Source organism: Bactrocera oleae, chromosome 3, assembly GCF_042242935.1.
Source record: "Bactrocera oleae isolate idBacOlea1 chromosome 3, idBacOlea1, whole genome shotgun sequence".
Classification (NCBI taxonomy): Eukaryota; Metazoa; Arthropoda; class Insecta; order Diptera; family Tephritidae; genus Bactrocera; species Bactrocera oleae.
The window spans coordinates 69,861,124-69,878,184 of record NC_091537.1 but is presented as its reverse complement, the minus strand read 5'-3'; the positions used below and the strand labels follow the sequence as shown (position 1 = coordinate 69,878,184).

Here is a 17,061-nt window from a genome sequence, read left to right as displayed (position 1 = left end):
TTACGAAAAAGGCTTAATTAATTGAGAGGTCGTGAATTCCTGAAAATAAAAATTAATTATTTGGGTCATAACTGGCTCACTAATCGGGTTTGTTGTCAGGCTATCATTCGCTACTGTTGATGATAATGAAAAAGTAAATTATATAGATATACTCGGAATAACATTACGTAATCTTCGGTTGAAAATTGTTCAGCTATTATTATTCAGCGTAATTTCAACCCACTTCAATTCTGCAACGGTTTGGTAATCAAAAACATTACTGGAAATATTATTGTATTGTAGCAACCAATTTGACTGGAAAATTTAATAAAAAAATTGTGCTCTTGCTATGTTTTCCAATGACACTGTCAGAATGTACGATACGAATAGAGCTGAATTAAATTAAATTTGAGAATGTTTTGTTTATAATAAAAAACTATAAATGTTATTGTTAAAAATTAAGAATGATCTACCCTCTTTCATTATCTCAAATGTTATGAGCTAACAAGTTTGAAAATTATTCATTTGTTACAAAATTTAATATACTTGTAAAATTAATAAAATAAACAAATCAACATAATATATTTTGTTTATTTGTGTTTAATAACAAATCGAAGAATATAGTATCCATCATTGTCAAATTTGGAAGTAATCCATCCAAATACAATTTTACTACATTGAATAGTTTATAATTAATGTATACCTTAGCCACAGCAACGCGTTGACGGGGTCTTCTAGTGGTTATTAAATTGTAGTGAACCATCTGCTTTGGAAGTAGATTGCTTAAAGAATTTTCAAAATTTCTAATTAGAATATTTAAAAATGAGTTCGTTACAAATATTCGCGGAAATATTCTGTCTAAAAGATCTAAAATTGCTCAGCTCCACAAACAAACAAAAATCACCAACTTAGATTTACTTCACAATACAGTTACTTTAATATTACACATTATTATCCGAAAAAGATTCGTTCCTCATTCCATTGATATATTCTCCAAAGTGACTGATATTTATACTTTCGCAGCATGTTGCTACAGAGTATAATAGTTTTGTTGTTTGTATCACCTAAAACGATTCTAGATAGTTATTGGGTCATGTATACATAAATAATAAGGAGGACGAGACGAGTTGAATGACGGTCTATTCGTTTGTTTGTCCGTGGAAGCGATAACATGAGTAAAAATTAAGATATCTTGATGAAAACCCACGAGATGTTGGTATTTTAATTTAATAATATATATAATATAATTTTAATAAAACTTTGCATTCAAACTGTCGATCTAACGTCCAAAAATTGTCGAATTCGGATTGGGATAACTTTGCAAGTTCCTAGATACCGAATATGTGGACCTCAATGTTTATGGCTATCTTTTTACCGAAAACATAAGTCAATCTGTGAGGTACCTTACTGAAAGCCAGAGAGCATTCATGAAAATAATATGTCGATTCCTGTTGACTTTATACCGGTCAATATGTGAGATATTTTAAAGGAATTCATAATATATTTAGGCAATTCACAAGCTTCGTCTTATGTCGTATTTTAATAGTCTTAAAAAATACGACCCTTGTGAGCACTCCTTGATTGTTGTATGTCATATTGTGTAATATTTATCCACTTCACCAGCTGGTAGTGAAAAATTAAGAATACAAAAATGCCACAAAAAAGTGACAAAAATAACATTAAAACTTCTTTATGTGAAAACTTTCTTTATGTTGAAATAGCGGCGATTTGGTTTACACTGCATAAATTCATTTCTAACCACAGATACAACTAAATTAAGGTATCCACAAGGTGTCATATTGTGTCATATCGTCTTATTTTTTTATGACTGTCATATCAACACTGTTGTTGTTTCCCATGCAACATTGAAATACGACAAATACCATACGGCGAGCTAGGTATGTTTTTTGAGTGTGCTATTCTATCAGCTTTATATATGTTTACTTTTTTTATTGTTGACGTTTAGCTGTCAAAAATTGATATAATAAATAAATTTCATCAATTGACTTACATCGCTTAGCCACATACTTTTTAAGAAAACTTGTCCCACTAGTTTCATGAAAATATCACACATTTTGACCAACCTGAACGGTTTAAATACAGGTAGAAAGACGAAAATCATTTTATGGCATATGCGACACCTAATTAGAAAATAATTTATTGCGACCTGAACGGTTGATGTCGGGATTGGCGCAATTATCGATTTAATGGACTGCTTCAATTTAGTCAGATTTCTGGGTTTTGCTTTATACACCTCTTGCTTGACATAACACCATAAAAAAGGCTGGTGCAGTCAGGTCAGGTGACCTTGTGAGCCAGCGGAAGGTGGAGTTTCTTGATATTAATTTGTTTTCAAATTTTCGTTGGAGCTCCGCAATAACCGGTCTGGCTATGTGTGCAGTTGCTCCATCTTGCTGGAACCAAACGCCATTGAAAGGGATACGTCTTCGACGCATCTGGGTAGAAAAGCTCATTCAACATTTTTACATAACAGTGCCCATTGACAGTTACTGTTACACTGTTTTCTTCAAAGAAGTATGACCCGACAATACAGCTTGATAAAACTGCGCACCACACAGTGACTCGTTCTGGGTGAGGTTCGGTCTTCCGTCTCGTGGTTTATTTCTGGATTTGATTCACTCCATATACGACTATTTTATTTCTTAACATTTCCGTTTAGACCAAAATTGGCCTAATCAGACATAAACAGACAATTTATCAAGTTATTGTTTGCTTCGGCCATTTCAATCATATTTTGGCAAATCTAGAGGATTTAACCGGCTTGTTATTTAACTTTATACGGAAACAGGTGTAAGTCATTATAGATTACTCCAGAAAAAAAGTTATCACGGGTTCTTTTTGTAGCACGATTCGTGAGCCACCCTGTGTATAAATAATACTCACTAACTGACATATTCAGCATAAAACTTGTTAGAATAACAAAAATCATTAAAAGTAGTATATGGGAGTTGGGGGTAGTATTGACCCGATTTTATCATTTTTTGCCAATATCACATACCACTAACATGCCAAAGACTAATAAAATGCTCCTAGGGTATCATTAAGGTAACTCACATCACCAATCATATGGAATAAAGTCGGCTGGCTGTTCGAAAATCATGATAATAGTTATATGGAGCTAGGTCAAGTTTTCGCCCATAATACTCACATATTGGCTGATATATGCTGTATATAGTCACCCGGAAGTTCGAAAATCCTTATATGAGGTATATCAGGGCTAAGGGAAGTATTGACCTGATACAACCCATTTTTGACATACAGACATTCTATTATCAGGAAAGGGTCCTCTCTGAATTTCAATTATATATGTATCTCACACATTGACCAATATTCTCGGTAAAAAGTCAACGTTAGGAACTGAGGTCCACATATTCGGTAGCTGAGGGCTTGAACTGCTGTAGTCCGATTTCGACAAGTTTTGTTCATAACATGGCCTATTATAAGCCACTATTCGTCCAAAGTTGCATCCTGATATATTCATTGGTGCTTGATTTGCATACTGGCAAATGGAAGAACCAGATGGAATTTAAAATTGTATTATATGAGAAGTAGGCGTGGTTGTAATCCGATTTCTCCTATTTTCACTCCGCAATACAGAAATGTCAGAAGAATGTTAAACATTGAATTTGGTTAAAATCGGTCGAGCAGGTTCCGAGACAAGTGATTTCACAGATTACACAGGTGCCCCTTACTACTGCAATGCCAGTTGCGAAATTACAGTTCTCTATCTTGATTTAGTGCTTAGTTATAGCAATTTATAGGTTTTCGTTTACGCCTATCTACGAACTCGTCCTTACCTTTTTACCAAGAAACATGTGTACCAAGTTTCATTACGGTATCTCAATATTTACTCAAGTTACAGCTTGTACAGATAGATGGACAGACAGACATCCGGATTTCAACTCCTCTCGTCATCCTGATATATATATATATATAGCCCTATATCTATCTCGATTAGTTTTAGGAGATACTATTATACTCTGTAGCAACATGTTGCACATTGCGTTTTAATTACAATTTTTAGATGAGAAAGATTTTTCTTCATTGCCATAAAAGTTCTTTCTCAACGTTTTGCATCATCTTGGTTTAATCTCTTTGTCTCTTTTTAAGGGAAGGTATTCAATATCAGTACCTAGTAAACAACTTAATTAACACAACTTAATTAAAAATATGTTGCTCTTATAGAAATAACAAAAATATCTCTCTAGCATATCAATTACCTGGCGATTTTTTTTGTTTTTATTAATTTTAATCGGTAAAATGAAAAATTGTATATTATCTAATAACGGCATTAAAGTAAAGTTTTTGAGATACAAAGTAACAGTTACACTCGGCAAGTTTAAAGCGTTAGGGGTAGTCAGAATTTTTAATAAAAAAATTAAGAATTTTTTTGCATTTTTATAAAGTTTAATATCTTAGAAGTATTCTTGAAGTAAATCCGACAAATATCTTCGAGCTATTTGGTAATTAGCAAAGGGTGCTCGAGCGTTCTAGAACGTTCATGTAAATCACAAATGCGTTTTGCTCAAAACTATGTTTTTTTGAACTGTACCCACGGTAGTGCGAAAACCGTTTGGTGTATTTCAATGAATTTTATACATTTATACATGAAATTTCTTTTTTAATTTTTTTAAACTTTTAACTGTTGGTTTTTTCGCTACTAATTTTTCTTCGATAGATTTGAGATGAATATCCAAGGATTAGTGATGGTCACCTCAAATAGTTTCGGTTTCAACTGGTTCAACAAACCAGATCTGCAACCAAGCAAACAGGTTGTTGCAAATGCCTGATGAACTGTATGAAAGTATTACCAATGTGTTCCTTAAGATCATCGTCATTCGGTCCTGTTTTGAAGATTAAATTGTATATTTGTGTATATGTACTTTTAAATGTATGTTTGTGTATGCATACACATATGTTCATTTGTAGATAGGTCCTATCACTAATTTGTTTGCATTAGAAGAAAATATGTTATTTCGGGATTTCGTCTCGAATTGGTTATTGGAAATTCCGAACATACAAAACTCATCAATCGCAATTTTGGAAAAATTTAAAGCCGAATCTTTTGTTTCATTATTTTTTGTTTTTAACTTGAGCAAAACGAAAGAGGCTATCATGCGTTGCTCGTTATTGCACTGTAAACTCTCGTCCATAATACTGAGCAGCTGAACTGCAAGCGTTGCGAAAACCAGTGCGAATGCGATATATATTTTCGACAGTGAAAGTTTATACCAAGAGCGAGCAATTGCAGTGAATCCCTTGCCTGATAGCGGATATATAGTGTTAGGCATTCGTTTATACGCAAACACTGTTTGGACTCATATTAGTCACTATGCCATGATAATTTTCAAAATTTGTAATGTTTTGAATATAGCCTGAATTTTCTATAGTTGAGGAATGTGAGACACCACAAATTCTTTTGATAACAGCACTTTCCTTATTGTGGCAAGCAATAAGTTGTACGTACACACAACAATTTGAAGATTTTTGTGTAAAATTTTAATATTTTAGGTAATTTAAAGATTAGTGTCGCAAATTTTTCAATCTAGTTAAATTAATGTAAAAATAATGATTGTGATTGTTTTTATAGTCTTGGGTAAAGGATCAAGGCTTTCTAATTTTGAATCAGATGTAATTAAAACTTTGAAAGGCGAAATTTATTCGAACCGACAAATTGCGATCAAAACCTGTAGAAGTGAGGGAGTAATACGGATGTAGTCCTGACTGTAACCCTAACGAGAACCATTAGGGTATGCTTGCTGAAAAAGTTTATTCAAATCGAAAACAATACAACAGTGTTCTCGAACTCAGAAATGCGATTCGTCAATCTTGGGATGAGATCGCGTCAGAAACCTTACAAAGGCTAGCTGATTCTATGCCAAATCGAATTTTTTGCATCATTCAAAATAAAGGAGGTCACATGAAATACTAAAATTGAAGTATAAACTTGTACTTTTTACTGATTTGTTACATTTTATTACTAGAACACACTTTTCGATTAAAAGAAACAAAAAGAAGTTATTTTAAATCAATTTTTGTACCCCTTTAAATTGAAAATTAATAAATACATAATCCTCTGTTTTCAAAATTCAAAAATTATTTTGTTCTACAAATTTAGACAAAAAGAGGTGTGCGTAATAACGAATGTATACTACTGTAAAACTTAACAAAAATACGTTCAGCTAAATATGTATGTAAGTAGACAGTAACAAACTTTCATGGCAAACGTACATATAATATATTCTTACACCCTGCACAGGTGTATTTCTTACAGCATAAAATCGTATAAAAACAAGTAAGGAAGGGCTAAGTTCGGATGTAGCCGAACATTTTATACTCTCGCAAAGTCAAATGGTATACTCGTTTTAGATTTCTTTGTGGATCTTGCCGCCTTGTTCTATGTTGACCGATATTTTCGGTAAAAAGTCAACTATAGGCAAGGTTTTACGCCGATATAATCATTGTAGCTTGATTTGCATACTGGAAAGTGAAAAAATCAGATGGAATTTAAAGTGATGTTATATGGGAAATAGGCGTGGTTGTAATCCGATTTCGCCCATTTTCGTGATCCTGTATACCAAATAAGAGTCTTGTATCTTGTTGTGGAGCTTAGTTATAACAGTTTATTTGTTTTTGATTAATGTCGTTTTGTGGGTGTGGCAGTGGTCCGATTACGCAATACCAACCGTCTTACGGTACCAAGAAACATGTGTACCAAGTATCATAAAGATATCTCAATTGTTACTCAAGTTACAGCTTGCACAGACGGACGGACGGACAGATAGTCACCCGGATTTCAACTCGTCTCTTCATCTTGATAATTTATATATTATATATATAACCCAATATCTAACTCGACTAGTTTTAGGTGATACTAACAACCGTTAGGTGAACAAAACTATTATACTCTGTAGCAACAAGTTGCGAGAGTAAATAAACTTTATCATGATTTTGATAAAGGTTGTCATATATCTCCCTTTCGCTTTTTTGCTCTTCATTCAATGCTTTATAAAAAGTGTTACAGTGATCGGATTTAGTTAAAATATGCGCCGTTTTGTTCGATGATCTGTTTCCATCTAGACGGCAACTTCATAATACCTTCCTCGTAGAAGCCCCCCTCCTTATTTGCGAAGAATTCGGACAGCCACTTTTCACAAGCCTCTTTTGAGTTCAACTTCACACCACCAAAGGCATTCGCCATGGACAGGAACAGGTGGTAATCACTTGGCGCTACGTCCGGGCTATATGGTGGATGCGATAAAACCTCCCATCCGAGCTCCCGTAGCTTCTGACGAGTCATCAACGAAGTGTGTGGTCTGGCGTTGTGGTGGAACACTACACCCTTCCTGTCGGCCAATTCTGGACGCTTCTGGTCGATCGCCTGCTTCAAGCGGTCCAGTTGTTCGCAGTAGATGGTAGAATTAAGCGTCTGGCCATATGGGAGCAGCTCATAGTGGATGATTCCCTTCCAATCCCACCAAACACACAGCAAAACCTTCCTGGCCGTCAATCCCGGTTTGGCCACTGTTTGGGACGATTCACCGGCCTTCGAACACGACCGCTTTCGCTTGATATTGTCGTATGTGATACATTTTTCGTCGCCAGTCACCATCCGCTTCAAGAATGGGACGAGTTCGTTCCGTTTCAGCAGCATATCGCAGGCGTTGATTCGGTCCAGAAGGTTTTTTTGCGTCAAATTATGCGGCACCCAAACATCAAACTTTTTTTTGTATCCAGCCTTCTGCAGATGGTTCAAAATGGTTTGGTGACTAACTCCCATCTCCTGGGCGATGTCACGAGATGCCATATGCCGGTCTAACTCGATGTATTCCATGATTTGATCGGTATTTGTCGTCACAGGTCTTCCGCCGGCTGGCTTATCCATGGTTTCGTTTTCACCGGCTCTGAATCGTCGAAACCATTCCTCCGCGGTTCGAAGTGATAGAGTACCATCCCCCAAAACACCATTAATCTCACGGTACGTTTCTCTAGCGGATTTGCCTTTAACGAAGGAAAACTTTAAAATAGCGCGAATTTCGGCGTTAGTGAACTCCATGTTTACACGTCTATAACTGTTGAACGCAATATCCAAACTAATCATGCATAGCGTTGTTTTGTAGGTTATGTCAAGACCTTTCAAATTATGTATAGTGTTGCCAGATACGAGCTCTGTAGCGCTTTGTACATAGCCGCGAAATTCAAAAGACAAAAAAACGGAAGGGAGATATTTGACAACCTTACATGTCAGTTTGAATCGCAGCCATATGCGATAGTGATGCGAAATTATAACGCTGCCTTGGATAATAATATATGGAAAATTTAGTGAAGATATCTTGTCAAATAAACAAGTTTTCCATATATGCTTCTTGGAGAAAACAACGTGTGTAAAATTTCAAATAGATATCTCAAAAGCTGAGGGCAAACTTAATTATAGAATATGCAATCCATACTTCCTAGTGTGGAATTAGTTCATTTAAATGTTTTAGATTATGTTTGTTTCGATTACTTAACGGTTATTTGTGAAAGTTAAAATTAATCGAGATAGAAATAGAGTTATATATGTATATAGTATTAAAGTCAAAGGATTAGAGCGACGATCTAAATTAAGAGACGTTAGATGTTTTTGTTGTTTTTATAGCAGCAAAAAATCGATAAGTAATTTGGAGGAATACTACATAGTTGACAGTCCTTGGCTGGATAAAAATCCGTTCTGGATACGTAGACCCAATTGTCATATGAACGATGTTGATGGCGATGCCTAGTTTTTCTGCCAACAGACAAGGCAACCCCTACACAAAAAAACCACAAGAATTGATTACTGGATATCCATGTCTCTGTCAAATTTGTAATAGAATCTTCCTAACAGGTTAATATGCATATCTAGTAAACTACATTAAGCTTCGTGTGTATGAATATGATATGATATGAATCAGCGTGAAAATGAGCACATTCGGATATGTACATATATGCATAATTAATTCATTCAATGGCATTATGAGATTGCGCACTGAGCGAATATTATTGATAAGTAGAAATGCTCTCAAAAGAGCTGCAGTTGTGAACAACAACCAAATGCAAGCTGATTAAGAACAGTTTTCTCAATGTCTTTTTATCAACCAGACTCCTTCTTTCCGTTGAGTTAACCAAAACTTAACTGACAGATAGCTTCGGTGCTGCTGAAGTAAATGTTTTCTCTTATTTTTAATATCGATTACTTCGTGAAATACAAACCACCTTTAACTCTACCTATCACAAGAATATCGAAATATTACATTATTATCACAGCGGGGAAGGCAAAAGAGAAGAAAAGAAATGCACCCGTTCCCACGACAGTCGGTTCTGCGATACCGGAATTGACCCGGATTTTATCCGGCCAAGGGCTGTTATTTCGACGATCTAACCCTGTTTGGATCGGTAAGTTTTAGATTAAGTTTGTCGTCATTGGAGCAACGCCTAGCAGCAGGGTTGCTCCGTATCCTCCTGACCCGTGCTGGCACTTTCTGTCATGTTCTGGCCTGCGCACCACACGAGAGTGGAGTGCGTCGTATGTTGCCCCATGCTGTAGGAGTCTGCCCCCGCAATCACATACAGTGGCGTCGCCAACCAACACCACAGTGCGACAACCACCCATGCGGATAGCACAGCTGCAACAACCACCACCTACACGCACCCCACTCACCCCCAGGATCACGACTGGACACCCGCGACAAACGCGACTCTTACAATTTAACTGCAACGGACTCCAGAGCAAGATCGAGGAGATAGTTGCATTTATGAGCCGGGAGCGCGTAACGATAGCTGCGGTCCAAGAAACCAAGTTAAACAGCCGCTCAGATCTTCTGAGTTGTGCAGGTTTCAACGTTTTACGTAAGGATCGCGAGCGGGATAATGGTGGAGGCCTAGCCTTCATATTGCACAACACCGTGCAATATCGTCTAAATCGATGTTGATATCGACCGCAGGGACACCACCCTAGAATGTCAGGGTATAGCTGTCCGGTCAGGCGATGTCGAGCTCGAAATATTTAATATATACATCCCCCCAGTTACATGTTGCCCAACAGGATATCGCCCGAATATAGATGCGCTACTTCGTGGTGAAAACCGTCTGGTGCTAGGCGACTTTAACGCGCATCACGATCTTTGGCATTCCTGCCTGTCAAACGATCGTAGGGGGATGGAGCTGGCGGAACAGATAGACGATTCGACATTCTGCACAATGAACGACGAAGCCCCCACCAGAATTATGGGCACCTGTAATAGCTCGCCAGATATTACCATCGCTAGCGGTGGTCTGATAAATAGTATAACCTGGCGACCTATGCTAACTCTTGCATCAGACCATCTGCCCATAATTATCTCGATCGAGAAACCTCCTGACTTTATTTCTGTGGATAACCGCACTTATGTTAACTTTAACAAAGCTAACTGGGTCGGCTTCACAGAATTTACTGAGAGCACCTTCAACGCACTATCCATTCCTACGGACGTCATCGTTGGCGAGCGTCAATTCCGCAAGGTGATCGCTGCTGCTACTGCTCGCTTCATACCGGCTGGAAGAATAGCGGAACTCCGCCCTAATTTCCCAGCCGAAGCAGCTGTATTAGCAAATGAGCGCGACATCTTACGCCATGCCGATCCCTGTGATCCCCGAATAAGGGATCTCAATTTGGAGATTCGGCAAATGGTAAATCATCATAAGCGGACAAAATGGATAGAGCACCTGAAGTCCTGCAACCTCTCCACCGGTGTGAGTAAGCTTCGGACTACTGTCAAGGCCCTGTGAAATCCGAGGAGACATGACGATCGGGTTGAAATTCAATTCGATGGCCATGCCTGCTCGGACCCGAAGAAGTGCGCGAGCTACTTTAGCCGGCAGTTTATACTGCACCCTTCGACCGACAAGGCCAAACGATGTGTTACCCGACGGCTGCGCAAAATGCCAAAAGACTGCGCACCATTTACTTTCACCGATGGGGAGGTTCAGAGTGTCATCAAAAAGGCGAAATCGTCTAAATCCATCGGCCCTGATGGAATAAGCATGCTGATGTTAAAACACCTAGGCCCACCGGGAGTAAACTACCTCGCCAAGGTTCTCAACCTGTCGATATCCACTCTTCAAATACCCGATGTGTGGAAAGTCGGAAGAGTGGTCCCACTGCTGAAACCTGGGAAACCCGCCAACAAAGGGGAGTCTTATCGCCCGATAACTCTCCTTTCCCCAGTAGTGAAGACACTTGAGGCCTTGTTACTCCCGCCATTCACCCACCACCTGAGCCTAGCAGACCATCAGCATGGCTTCCGTAAAGTGCACAGTACCACCACAGCACTTAGCGTCATAAACGCCCAGATAGTTCATGGGCTGAACCAGAAGCCACCCTGCGAGAGGACGATCCTCGTAGCGTTGGGCTTGTCAAAAGCTTTTGACACAGTCAATCACGCAACGCTACTTGAGGACCTGGAACAATCAACGCTCCCTCCAGGGCTGAAGCGGTAGACCATGAGCTACCTGAGCGGTCGGCACTCATCCGTACTATTTCGAGGTCAAAACTCCAAACTCAGGAAAATTAAACAGGGGGTTCCGCAGGGCGGTGTCCTCTCCCCGCTACTGTTTAATTTCTATATTTCAAAACTCCACCAGCGGGAATTTCAATGACCTCGTACGCAGATGACTGCACGATATTGACGTCGGGCAATGGAATCGATGGCATGTGTTCAAAAGTAAACGGCTACCTCTCTGATCTTTCTCGCTTCTTCTCTGCAAGGAACCTAACACTCTCCCCCACTAAATCCACAGGGACCATCTTCACCAATTGGACAAAGGAGTCCAGACTGGACCTGAACATTTCAGTCGATGGCACAAAAATTCCGACAGTAAATAACCCTAAAATTTTAGGCGTCACTTTGGACAGTCTGTGCTCTTTCACTCCTCATACGACCGCGATAACTGCCAAAGTTCGCAGAATGGCGTAATACGAGTCAAATCACCACCCATTGCAGACACAGAGCTCGAGTTGCCTCGCGAATCTAGAGTGACCCTCGCGCAACTTCGTTCTTTATACTGTAGTAGGTTAAACTCCTACCTATCCAGAATAGACCCTGACACTAACCACCTCTTTGCATGCCCAACAAACCCCACTCATCTAACACCCCTCTCCCTATGGTCCGACCCCGTCGAAACAGCTCGTTTCCTTCCGTTAGATGACCTCGACGACAACGAATCTAGAATTTATCACCCAAACGGGGATTAGATAATCGTTACAACAACAACAACAGTCGGGTCTACGTAACCGGAACGTACCCGGGTTTATTCCGGCCAAGGACTGTCAACTCGGCAGAATTCTGCCGCTACAACTACAACAAACAAATGCACGAAAATAAAGCAAACTGGCATTGCCTCTCTTGTTCCTGGCACTATTTTGGGAAACCTAATCGTGTTGGGTTTAAATAGGGTATTAGAAAAATGGGAAGAAACAATATTATATTAATCATATGAAACGGGGCAAACTCTTGCAACAATTGGTACACTATGTCCAGATTTTTCATAGCAAAACAATTGTATGTTTTATTACTACGTCTTCTTAATGTCCAAGGTATCAAAAATATAGTTAATTATAATTGCATCACTGATCCATAACAATTGCATACGTAGCTCCATAATAAAATAATAATAGCATGCTTAACTTATATTGGTTTGTCAATTGGGCAAACAGGTATGCCGAGTGATACTCCATATCGTGTTTATTTTTGTCAGCGTTTTAGTGATATATCCTCGAAACGAACCGCATTATTTTCTGCATATGTAAGGAAACTACTCCCATACACTCGCATTAAATGCATCAAAGTCTCCACATCTGCTTCAGCGCAATGCACATTTTTGGGTGTCTTCTTAAAAAATCGTTTATACATATTTTCCAACTTATACACATCTTTTGGTGGATATTTGTCAAGACGAATGTTTGTAAAGAGTGATCGTTTTGATTTAAAAGAACTATTTAAACTTTTTGAGTTATCGGTATGCGAGCGTTTTACACCTGTAACGATGGGTCGTTTAGGTGTTGTTTCGTTACGTGCTCGCCAGTCTATTTTTGTTTCAGCATCGAGTTGGTCTAAAAGTGTCGGTCTTGCCTCCACAACAGTCTCTTTTGTGTTATCAAAATTAGATGTTATTACGGATTGATCTTTATCAGTACGGCTAACACTGGAATCATATATGTCGGTAGGTGAAGATAGGAGTTGCAATTGTTGATCCAAAACGCGAAATGCAAGCAAGGAGTCTATACATAGGGTTTCGCACGGCAGATTCTACAGAGAAAAAAATAATATATAGAAAAGAAAAAAAAAACTTAACGTTTTCCATACTAAATTTAACTTTTTGAACGTCTGTTTGACTATCGGAAAATCAAACGTAACACCATTGTGTGCGACCAAACATACAGGTTGTTGCATATGCTTAAGGAAGTTTGTGATAATACCAGCAGCATTCTCATCGAAATGTGACTCCTTTTCAAGACTGTAGTTACTCAAACCTGTAAATATTGTTTGGGAAATATAATGAATAATATGTACACAATTATATTAAGGATATCTTAAACATTTTTCTTACCAGTAATTTCCTCAGCCTTCGGGTGTATAAGTCGTCTTGGATTGAATAGCATTGTAAGCTTATGCAAATGTCGCGGTCGGTCGAACTCTAATGTTACATTGTCTATCTCTTCCAATTTTATTGGTGCTGTTTCCAATTCACTAGTTGAAAAACCATACATGCATAATTCAGTAATAGCGATTTTCGAGAAATTATACGGCAAATCATTTGTTTCCAAATCAAGCACCACAAAAGATGCTATTCGACAGCCATCAGAAAGAAGTCCCTTTTCTGTTGAGGACATAACTAATTTGATCTGTAAAAATATTCAAATTATATCCTTTCACTGGTGGTCGCTGGCAAAGTTTTGTGCGGCTACGCTGTTGTGTTTGTTTATACGGTTCAAATAGCCAGATATACTCGATTATTTTAACCATCGATTCTTAAGTATCGTATCAGCAAATGGATAATGTTAAGTGAATTAGGCTTATTATCGAACAAATAAATGTATATTAACATGAAAAATTTCTTTTGGGAAATTATTTAGTATAAGAAGAAACTATAAAATAAATGATGTTAAACAAAAGTGATAGGCGCCTTTAATCGATAAAGATGTAATTGTTATCGAAAGTGCTCTAGTTTTTGTGGTATTTTCTCATGAATATCAGAACGTTTGATAGGATTTGTTTGTGTTTTTATTTACAATGGTATTTATTGAATTAATAATTTACCTTAATATTTTCGTTAAAATTAAAAATTAGTCCACTTCCGAATATTTCCAGTATTTTGTCTGTTCCAGAGCACTTTAAAGGACAACTTGAGAATTTTTTCTGAAGATCAAATCTTACACGGAGTTAAAAAAGAAACTCACATAATGGCACATAGCGAAACTAATTTTAAAAGTGATTATACATATACTCAATTCAAAAGCTATATTTTAATTTAACAGAAAGCAATTAATACTTTTCAAGGTTTCAAATGGTCCAAAAACACAACGTCGTTGCTTATTTCTTTGATAAACAAAAATTACCACCAATTACAAAGTGGCGTAAAGAAATTTACTTTCCAACAAATTGCACAGGAAATTAACAATCGAATTGGGACAAGTTTGGCTTATGACCAAATTGAATCAAAATGGAAAGGGCTGAAGAGAACATACCTAAAGATGGAAAATTCAGAGACAAAATTAAGTTGGGAGTTTTATGACCAAATTCACGAAATTCTTAAAGAAGATATAGAGATAAAACCTTCAGTCACTGCAAAATCTAATGAGGTGTTTACTACGGGTTGTGAAACCGAGTTTGATTTCGTTGAATATACGATAGAGCCGGAGATATCAACTTTTCGACAAACCCGTAAAAGGCTTCGAAGTGATAGTGATGAAAAGTATAGTAGTGCGGAGGATGTTAGTGCTGGAACTCGTAATCGTAACCGAATCGGTATTGAAAGCCGAAAAAGTAAGGTATTTCGGAAGGAATACGATAAAGAAGGCAATGACGCAAGAGCGAGGTCTAGAATTGCTGATAAAGATCGATGTAGTAAAGAATGTCGAAGTCGGCGAATAAGTGATGATGATCGAAATTATTACGAATGCAGAGGATGTCAAAGATCTTATAGTTGCTGCGAAAGTTTGGAGGACGCAAGAGAAAGACGGCACCAAGAAAAGATGAAAATGGCAAAAAAGTTTCTTGCAATTTTTGAGAAAATGGTAGATAGAATGTAATACATACCTACAACATTAACCACATACTGTTTTTAATCATAGAATAATTGTATACTATTTTCTAATGTGATTTTTATTCATATAATAAATTCATTAGTAAGTCTCTTTTACAATCCACCTCTTCTGTATCATCCTTGTGTCTCTGTAATACATTATCAACTTCCTCTTCAACTTGATATTCTATGTCGTCATCTAAAATATCGCTGTTTTGCAGACAGATATTATGCAAAATGCAGCAAACAGCAATGAATTTGGTTATTGCGGTAGAACGTAGACTATCTATATAGTGAAGCCGTTGAAACCGTCCTTTCAGTATAACAAATGAACGTTTAATGTCTTCGAGACATTGAGAATGCATTGTGTTGAACATTTTTTGCTCATCGGTTAATTCGCTGCCTTCTTTTTCTTGATATGGAGTTATTAACCAAGTCTTTGACGGATAAGCGCAATCGCCTAATAAATGCTGATCCTTAGTTATTTTATAAGTACCTACAACAAAATTAAAATGTAATTAAGTGTTGTTTAATATTTGGAAATTGATAAAACCTGAGTTCATTCGGCACTCCAATCCAGATCTTTTCATTAATGAAACATTATCCAATGAACTACACTCGTTCGCATAGTAATATATAAATTCCATTTTTTCATTCGAGACTGCTAGTAGCGGAATAGTGTGAGTTCTAGCTTTATTTTTATATGAATTCCTGGAATTAATTGGTGCTCTGGTTTTTATATGACAAATTCCTACACATCCTATAACGCCTAAAATCAAAAAAAAAAAAACTCGTTTTATCTTAATCTATTGTATTGTACTCGATCCCATGTATTTAAATATATTTTATACTCGAATTACCTTGTATATTGTAAATATCACAGTAATGTTTTGAAGTATTTTCAGCTAATTTTCGATTTGGCCAATTAATAATATGTTTCTCTTCATTTAATCTAAGTATTGCGTTGCACACGTTAGAAACAATTCTCCATGACGTTGATGTACAAACACCAAATTTGTCTGATATTGATCTGAAAAAATTTAATATTTATATATAAAACTAACAATTTTATTTAATTTATTCGTTGTACCGTAATGCTTCGTTATTCCCTAAATAACACAGAGTCATCAGCACCTGTTTATCTAGTTTAAGGGCATTTCGTCCAGGGCCATATTTTTTATACAAGAATGGGTAAATATCCTTGCATATTATTTTAAACACTTCCGGCTCTACACGAAAGTGCTGTTTAAAATTTTGATCGGGCATTTCTGGTACTATATCCTCTACAAAATTTTCCTTTGTTTTCTCTTGACCATTGACCATTACGGAATCCTCATCATTTTTGCTTGGAACATGCTGCTCAAAATTGTGGGTAGGCAATTTAGAAACTGCGTTACCACCATTGTTTTTACATTTTTTAAAATGTGCTTTAATCACTTTAATATTGTTATCACTTTCTTCATCCTCACTGTCATCAAAAAGTAAATTAAACACTTCTTTTAAAATAACAAGCTTCTCCATAAGTAGCAAATTATTACAATTTATCTCTGATAAAAAACATAAACATTTGTATGTTGATTTATATGAAATCATGCAGCGTTGCCAGCTCCATAAGATGCTTGGTTATAATAATGGGGTAAAGAATTCATTGCTAATTTGTCGTTCCTATATTTATATTGTGAAAGTTGTAAATAAGGGTTTATTAATAAAACATAAAAAATTCGGTACTTTACATTAATTTTTGATAGCCTACTACCATTG

General features: G+C 37.0%; 3 protein-coding genes across 6 annotated transcripts; 1 reads left to right on the top strand and 2 right to left on the bottom strand.

Annotated features, from left to right (window-relative positions):
- Window positions 1-12,537: 12,537 nt before the first annotated feature.
- On the bottom strand, window positions 12,538-14,167 carry LOC106617590 (DNA polymerase III PolC-type). The gene is made up of 3 exons (XM_014234894.3): window positions 13,606-14,167; window positions 13,362-13,528; window positions 12,538-13,304 (listed from the first exon to the last, which is right to left on the bottom strand). Exons 1-3 carry the CDS (start codon window positions 13,886-13,888, stop codon window positions 12,750-12,752), a joined length of 1,005 nt encoding a protein of 334 aa, XP_014090369.2. The 5' UTR covers window positions 13,889-14,167; the 3' UTR covers window positions 12,538-12,749.
- A 19-nt stretch (window positions 14,168-14,186) lies between these two features.
- LOC106617604 (uncharacterized) lies at window positions 14,187-15,424 on the top strand. Of its 4 annotated transcripts, none has more exons than XM_036361830.2 (3): window positions 14,187-14,291; window positions 14,367-14,486; window positions 14,556-15,424. In XM_036361830.2, the coding sequence occupies exons 2-3, from the start codon at window positions 14,459-14,461 to the stop codon at window positions 15,305-15,307; spliced, it is 780 nt and encodes a 259-aa protein (XP_036217723.2). In that variant the 5' UTR covers window positions 14,187-14,291; window positions 14,367-14,458; the 3' UTR covers window positions 15,308-15,424. The 4 variants fall into 4 exon arrangements, with proteins under 4 accessions (XP_036217723.2, XP_036217722.2, XP_036217724.2 ...); XM_036361829.2 differs by having other exon boundaries at window positions 14,202-14,291; window positions 14,346-14,486; XM_036361831.2 differs by having other exon boundaries at window positions 14,232-14,269; window positions 14,384-14,486.
- Window positions 15,355-16,993, bottom strand: LOC106617582 (putative nuclease HARBI1). The gene is made up of 4 exons (XM_014234882.3): window positions 16,391-16,993; window positions 16,161-16,330; window positions 15,854-16,069; window positions 15,355-15,796 (listed from the first exon to the last, which is right to left on the bottom strand). Exons 1-4 carry the CDS (start codon window positions 16,891-16,893, stop codon window positions 15,381-15,383), a joined length of 1,305 nt encoding a protein of 434 aa, XP_014090357.3. The 5' UTR covers window positions 16,894-16,993; the 3' UTR covers window positions 15,355-15,380.
- Between the last annotated feature and the right edge of the window lie 68 nt (window positions 16,994-17,061).

What these genes read in the sequence shown, in the direction of transcription:
- LOC106617590 (XM_014234894.3), bottom strand. Translation starts at nt 13,888, where the DNA reads ATGTCCTCAACAGAAAAGGGACTTCTTTCTGATGGCTGTCGAATAGCA. An exon ending in GAAGGCTGAGGAAATTACTG is followed by an intron (nt 13,529 to 13,605) that starts GTAAGAAAAATG and finishes CAATATTTACAG; the next exon opens with GTTTGAGTAACTACAGTCTT. An exon ending in CGTTCAAAAAGTTAAATTTA is followed by an intron (nt 13,305 to 13,361) that starts GTATGGAAAACG and finishes TTTTCTCTGTAG; the next exon opens with AATCTGCCGTGCGAAACCCT.
- LOC106617604 (XM_036361828.2), top strand. An exon ending in TAGCGAAACTAATTTTAAAA is followed by an intron (nt 14,487 to 14,555) that starts GTGATTATACAT and finishes ATACTTTTCAAG; the next exon opens with GTTTCAAATGGTCCAAAAAC.
- LOC106617582 (XM_014234882.3), bottom strand. Translation starts at nt 16,893, where the DNA reads ATGATTTCATATAAATCAACATACAAATGTTTATGTTTTTTATCAGAG. An exon ending in GGGAATAACGAAGCATTACG is followed by an intron (nt 16,331 to 16,390) that starts GTACAACGAATA and finishes AAATTTTTTCAG; the next exon opens with ATCAATATCAGACAAATTTG. An exon ending in TGATATTTACAATATACAAG is followed by an intron (nt 16,070 to 16,160) that starts GTAATTCGAGTA and finishes TTTTGATTTTAG; the next exon opens with GCGTTATAGGATGTGTAGGA.